Source organism: Lepidothrix coronata, unplaced genomic scaffold (genome assembly GCF_001604755.1).
Source record: "Lepidothrix coronata isolate B3197 unplaced genomic scaffold, Lepidothrix_coronata-1.0 Scaffold243, whole genome shotgun sequence".
NCBI classification, from domain to species: domain Eukaryota; kingdom Metazoa; phylum Chordata; class Aves; order Passeriformes; family Pipridae; genus Lepidothrix; species Lepidothrix coronata.
The window spans coordinates 78,183-85,171 of record NW_016690423.1 but is presented as its reverse complement, the minus strand read 5'-3'; the positions used below and the strand labels follow the sequence as shown (position 1 = coordinate 85,171).

Sequence of the window (6,989 nt, the reverse complement as noted above, 5' to 3'; positions counted from 1 at the left end):
ACATGTGAAATGTTGATCTGCATCGTTGCATATTTGTTTAATCAAGCCAATATTTCACCTGCATCATTAGAATGATAATGTGATGAGAACAAACTCAAATTACTGAAAATGATCAACCCATTCATTTCTGATCAAAGAGCTAGCTGAGGGATTTAGTCCTTTTTACACCACCCAGAGATTCATTCTCTTCTCTAAACATTAGATTTTGCAGAAAGAAAATAAAATCTCCACTTTAGGCAAAACCGTCTTTAGACACCACAGAATTCAGTTGCAACTTTCAGCTTTCTGTCCTTGAGAAGAGCAGGTAGAATTGGCTACAGAAATCACGTTGCTTCCATGGATTTTTCGAAACCTCTACATCATTTGCCTTTCTAAGGACTCAATGTAGAAGATCTATCTTGCTTTCTTCAAGTCAGGCAATCATCCCTAAATCCTAAGGAAATGGACATCTCTGGCTGTGCCTCAGTAAGGAGATCAAATGCAACTGTGCGCCGCCTCAGGGAGATAGAGTTCAACAGTTCCTCAGGTTTGGATGATACTACTTTGTACTTTCTGCTGGAGGAATTGGCTCTCACCCCATCAGGCACAAACATGAAGATGTTTTTAATCTCTCCAGTCGTCTGCCTCATGGCAGGTGTCCTCATCATTCCTACCATCTTATTCGTGATCTTCTCTCGGTTTAACATCCGTCAGGAAACGAGGTACATGCTGCTGGGAAATGCTCTGCTTTCTGATCTGATCTACCTGTTGTTCTACACCCTGTCGGCTGCTCTCAATGCAGCACACCTACATTTCCCAAAGGAAGCTTGTGTCCTCCTATTATTTCTGCTGGCAGTGGCTTACTGTGGAGGATTGTTCACAGCTGTTGCGATAGTCTTGGACACATACGTAGCTATTTTGTTTCCTTTGCGCTACATCACTATTTTGCCTCCTTCACGAACTAAAAAAATCATAGTTTTACTATGGATGTGTTCTGGAGCTTTCCCTGGGATTTTTTTCTTGGTGCTATGGAGCACCCACACCTTTGTGCCCTGTGTCCTGGAAACGTGTTCGGTTCCAGTAATACTAATATTAACTCTGAACGGGACTGATGCTCTGAAACTCTGTTTCTGGCTTTCTGCCACGGTTATCTTTCTCTGCCTGTCTGTAATATTTTGTTGCTATGCTATTTTGTATTTTAAAACCAAACATTCGGGTATATGGGAAAGCATCTGCTCCAGAGCCAGTGTAACATTCTTAATGCACAACACTGTGTTGTTTTTTTACTTCTTTCCACTCTTGGCCCTTTTTGTGGAATCATTCTTGTGTGTTAATGTTCTCATCAAGCTGCAGACAGGAATCTTGGTCTCCCTGACAGTCTGCAATGTCCTGATGATTATTCCTAAAGTTTTGTTCCCTTTTCTGTATGGGCTTCGATACAGAGAGATCTCAGCCTCTCTCAAATCCATTGTCAGGAGGAAGCAGCTTCGCATGGTGTCACCTGCTCCACCACCATCCTGAGCCAAGGCAGAGCACAGTCACAGCAGAGGAGTTGTCCTTACCCTGTTATCATGCAAGACTGATGGAAATCACTCAGCTTCCGCAGAAGTGGAGAAGTGATCAACCCATGGTAGAGAAGACATGGGTTGACCACTCTGCCTCCTCAGTGCCAAAAGGCAACAGATCTTTCATTATGTCATGGTTGAGAATACAGAAAATGCTACCCCGGATGAAGTTACAAGCTTTGTTCTGATGTGAAAGGCAGAACCTTTGGTAGGAGATATTGAACCAAGATCATTTTCACCCACCTGTTGCAAATGCCTTTCTGGAAAAGAAGGAAATTAAAAGTTTTGTGAAGCAGAGGTGGTAACCACAGGTCCCTTAACAGCATCCCTTAGGGCAGAGGACCCTTAACTTAACGTGCTCTGAACAGAACAACTGTTTCTTTCATGCACAGTGTATTCTTGCAAGGTTGGTAGCCAATGTCTTATTCTTTGAAACATGACCCAAGAGGTGCCTCTGGAAACTGCTGCACCCAGCAAAAGGCTGTGCCTCAGCTTGTGCAGTGTGCTGGTGTGTTTGCTGCCTTATGATTCCGTCTGGCAATTGCAAAACACTGGAGTTTTTTAAAATCTCTATCTGGTGGGAGTCACCTTTGATCAGTGCCTGCTGGACAGCCCAGCACATGACAGTGCCGGGGGTTGCAGGGATGGATGGGCTGCTGGGGAGGGAAGCTGAGCCAGAGGCAGCGGGTGGCATTCCCTCGTTCCCTGCCTGCAGGGTGGTGTCCTGCTGCGCTGGTGCCGGAGGAGCCTGGAGCAGCCCAGAGCCCCAATTCCTGCTCAGGCTGCACTGAGGTGACCTGGCCAAGGCTGGGGCAGCAGCTGGGGCAGCAGGGCAGGAGCAGTGAGGCGCCAGGCTGGGCACAGCTGTACCCACAGCATGGCTCCGGCAGGAACCTGGGGCGAGGAACTGAGCATGAACACCACTGATCCCTGCTGAGGCATCTCCCAGCTCTGCCTCACAAAAATCTTCTTTAGCAGCCTGATCCCAGGTTACAGCTGCACTGTCTCAGAGCTGCTGCTGGGTACCCGCCACTAAAGCCTTAGGAAGGCCAGGAGGAAAGGCTGCAGAGCCAGTTGGTGCATCAGGGGCAAGATCTTGTAAGAGCCTTTTGGATTTTCCAGGTCAGCCCCCTACCTCTAGAGGACAAGTGAAACATGTTTCTGACTTTAAAGAAACCAAAATTTCATTAGGTATAAACATCAGTGTGGGAAATGTAAGTTGCCGTTCTGTTCCTTGGACTCAATAAAAGAGCTCTGTGTTTCTAAAGATATTACTTTTAGAATTTGTTAGATTTTATGTAAAAATACATTGGGCTTAAAAGAAAAGGTCCTTGATTTCACTGTGCAATATTTCCCTTATGTGCAGTCTCTCTTCACCTTCTGTTTGCTTGAAGTTATACACAGAAAGTGCTGAATGTGGCTGTTGGCTATTTCTCACTCGTCTGAAGAATTCCACTAAGTGTGAGCCAGGAGGAGATCGGTGTCTGGTTGCATGGAATGTTTTTGGCAAGGGAGCCAGTTTGAGCGGTTCCTGCTGATCTTCTCCCGTCATTTCCAAACTGTTTGTTACTCTCCTCACATTGCAGTGCCTGCTCTCTCCTGTTTGCTGATGCAACTGCTTCTGGGGTTGCAGGTTAAAAATATCCTTTCAGAGAGAACTGGTGTTGTTTTTATTTTAACTGAGATTATCCCAGTGATCTGCTTTATAGGATGTTCTGCAAACAGCTGCATCAGCACTGGTGAGGGGGTAACAAATTCCAGTACAGAGGTGGGGGAATGAGCAGGGACATCTTAGAGAGGCTTCGCTGCTCAGGGACACTTCTTGTGTAAGAAGCATCTCTAAGGCAAAGTTGTTGCAAGTGAATAAACTGTAATATTGCATATTTGCTTTAACTGTGGTCCTGTGCTTCTCAGTACTCTTCAATAAAAGGATCTAGAAGTCACTTTTTACTGGATTCTTCTATTTTTCTCTAAGATGAATGTACCACAGACATTTGTCACGGAAACTGTGTTTGTATAAAGACTTCAGACTGTGTGTAACAGGGATCTTCCATAACCCTAGGAAGGATGGGGAAAATGGCTGCATACTAAATCAGGTGCTTTCTACTAAATCCCCTTGGCATGTGGAAAGATCAAGAATGGAAGAGGTACTTGTAAATCCCCAGGCTGCTCATATCTTGGGCCGATTTTTATGCCTGTGCCCATTGACAAAGATGCTGGTAACTTAGAGTCCGTTTTGTCCATGTAAAGCCCTTTCAAGTTTACCTATATTGGAAATTTTCATGATAAGGGGTGAAGATAACTGTGTAACTAGTATAAGTGACCATAAGTGACTTTGCATAGCCGCAGGTTATAGTGTTTGATCTTCCTGCCAATTATGAAGTTAATCTCCTGGACAGGATTCTGTTGCCAATTCTATAGTTCTTTCTTACATACACATTCCCTGGATATATTTAGATACAACTGGAAGTTTGGTAACATAAAGGACACGGAAAGACAGAGCAAGTGAATTAGGAATTGTGTCAAGTTTGTGTGTATATGGAGTCTGCCCACAGTGACCAGGCAAACAAAACATTGCTTTGTGGAAATGACCTTCTAAGAAAGATTGTTGCAAGTTGATATTTTATTAATCCACATTAAAGTGGTTTAACATTAGATAGGTAAGTTTTTCTTAAGTGACTGCTTGTAAACAACATCTTCCCAGGGAATATTACTGTGCTGTTTGGTACAAAAGCAGTATATTACAGAGTGTATAGAGGATACACACCACAGCCCTGAATCACTTGCCTTTGGGGATTTCCCCAATCTATCTGAATAGGACCAAAGGACTCATTAGGACTGCATAACAAGCACAAGGTTCCTGTAATGCTTTTCATACATGCCTTGAGTTTTGTCTCAAAGATTGTTAGACTTCTGTATTTTCAAGAACTTCATGGCTGTAGTGATTACCAGCCTTGTAAGGATGTCTCCACATAAGCTCTGGAAATTCAAACTGAACCTATTTACCAGAGCCCAGCAATCGACCTCTCCCTGGTCATGTAAGTGAACTTCTTGGATGTCACTGTGCCAGCCCAGCATTTTAATTTAAAGTGAAACGGAGAGCAGTTGGCTTTAACATGTGATTTGGCAGCTGGGGGCAGTAATCCTTTAATGAATTGCAATACCATGAATCACTAGAAGTATTCTAATTTATAGCCTAAATATATTCATGCTCAGTTTTTCCCCTCTTTTCTTGTGCCAACATTGTCACTACGTTTAGCACTGCTCTCTTCCCTCTCTCAGTTGGATTTGCAGTGCAGTTTGCTGTCTGTAACCTGCAGACTGAAGGGAGTCAGACCTGCATTCCAGGGGCTGGGGCTGTGCCATACAACACTGGAGACATAATTACATCAGAGATAGGTCTGTGCCTCCAGTGGGATCAGGTTCAGTGTCAGGAGATACGGAGGATCTCCAGGCAGATAAACAAGCACACAGCTTTGGATTTGGGGTATAGTTCATTGCAACGATTTCAGTAATTATTCAGTAAAACTAATTAACCTCCCACAGTTTCAGTAATTAATATTAGAGTGTCTACTTCTGCTCCATCCCTTGGCTGTGTCATTTTCTACGGGCAGTTTAATACAGTAAGAGGGCAGAAGGAAAGTGGCATTTGCCTGGTTGCACTGGGGGCAGCCCCGAGAGCCCGGGGCTGTCCCAGCCCTGCGGAACAGCACCAGCCGCCTCCGGGACGGGTCCGGCAGCTCCCGCCGGGAGAGACTGCTCCTTGCTTCATTAGTCGCTGTTTGTACATAGAGTGTGTTCTTTGGACAGAAACCGTGACTGTGGCCATTCCCTGCCGGAGGGGGTTATGCATGACAGATGAGAGAGAGCCCTTGACAGGAAAAGGAAATTACAAGTTTCCCCGAAACTTGATTTCTGTTGTCTTCTGTTTCCAACCCCACCTCACTGCTGGTAACTGAGGGCCCAGCACTGCTGGTTCTTGCTATTTTTTCACAAGGCTTGTGATTTTTGGCATCTGCATAAAACTACTGATCCTGAAGGTTTTTGTTTTTCAGTATGCTTCGAGTCCTTCAGATTGCAACATGAATCCAAAACGTACAAAGAGCAGGGAGACAAATAAACACAAGTCTTCATGCACTGCTATTAAAACGTCAGAATTTTTGAGCAACTCGTGAGTTAGGAGAGGAAAAGGAGCCAAGCTGTGGTTGTGCTGTCTCGTGTTTGTCAGTGAGGGATGTTTTGGCTCCTGCTTGCCCAAGGTCTGCAGATGTGACTGGGAAACCACTGCAGAAGAGACAAGAGGCTGTTTTCTGCCTCTGATATGTAAAGTTAAGAATTTGTTTATTCGGACAACTCTTTTCCAACTCAGTGGTTTGTTTTTCTCAAGAAAAAAATACAAGTCTTGCTATGGACATGAAAATCATCAAACAGTTCCTGAGGGCTACTGTTTTTTAGGATGATTACCAGTAGGAAGAACTAGTCAGCCTCAGCAGCTACAATCATTAGTTTTACCAAAGGGAAAGGGGACCCATTCATCCACCTTCTCTGCCCCTGTAGACCTACCAGTGCTGCTAACCAAGTCAAAGGTGGTAACTGTTCTTCACAAAATCCTTTTGTAAAGAAATACTCTTTTTATAGGGTATTTCTTCATGCCTTCTGAAAAGCAGAGTGGGATGGGAGAGTGTGGGCCAGCATGGAAGTGTGAGAAGTGCTCACCCTGCAGAACAATAGGAATGTAAATATGGAAGGGGAGCAATTAAAAAGTAGTTGGAAATGGAAGGACTGTGGGAAAATCAGTGGAAGAAATGAGGGGATAGTCTGGAGTTACAGAAGTAAGTTCAAGGCATGGGGCAAATTGCAGAAGACACAGGATTTCTTGCAGTCTATCTGAAGGAGGGACACAATGGAGCCCTTTTGTAGGGCTGCCACCTGCCCCATGGGCTGTGTCTGCCCTGCTCAGCTGCACCAGGTCTGCAGGCCCTGCTGTACCCCTGAGCACTCTGGCATTACAGTGCTGAAATTCAGAAACCCACATTTTTTTCTTAGCCCAACATGACAGAAATATTATTTTTAATACTGTAAAAGGCAAAGGAGACATTACAGAAAGGGAGGGAGAGAGGCTGGAAGGAGTCACTGCTCTCTGCTTGGAGATTTGTTTTGCGCAGTGTTTTCTGTCTTGATTTAATAGTGGGTTGGCTCTTTCCAGCAACTAGGCAGGGGAGGAGGGCCGGAATATGTTCCCAGTCTTTAGCCAAGAGTGTCCCAGAGTGCCCCGGGCATGACCTCCTCAGTGTCTGTTTTTCTTTCCCTATAACTGACCCAGATGCTGGGACTTGAGACTCGGGCCCTCCTGGCCTGTTGAACATTTGCCCCTTCCGGTACTGCATGTGATGGTCCCAGGAATCAGGCTGGGAACAGTACCTGGAACTGTTTTTGTCTCCAGCA

The 6,989-nt window shown here is 44.9% G+C and overlaps 1 protein-coding gene across 1 annotated transcript; it reads left to right on the top strand.

The window, feature by feature from the left end:
- Nucleotides 1-441: 441 nt before the first annotated feature.
- Nucleotides 442-1,500, top strand: GPR148 (G protein-coupled receptor 148). Its single transcript, XM_017834869.1, has one exon. The coding sequence runs from the start codon at nt 442-444 to the stop codon at nt 1,498-1,500; it is 1,059 nt and encodes a 352-aa protein (XP_017690358.1).
- The last annotated feature ends 5,489 nt before the right edge of the window (nt 1,501-6,989 follow it).

Coding starts and splice junctions, on each gene's coding strand:
- GPR148 (XM_017834869.1), top strand. CDS start 442: ATGGACATCTCTGGCTGTGCCTCAGTAAGGAGATCAAATGCAACTGTG.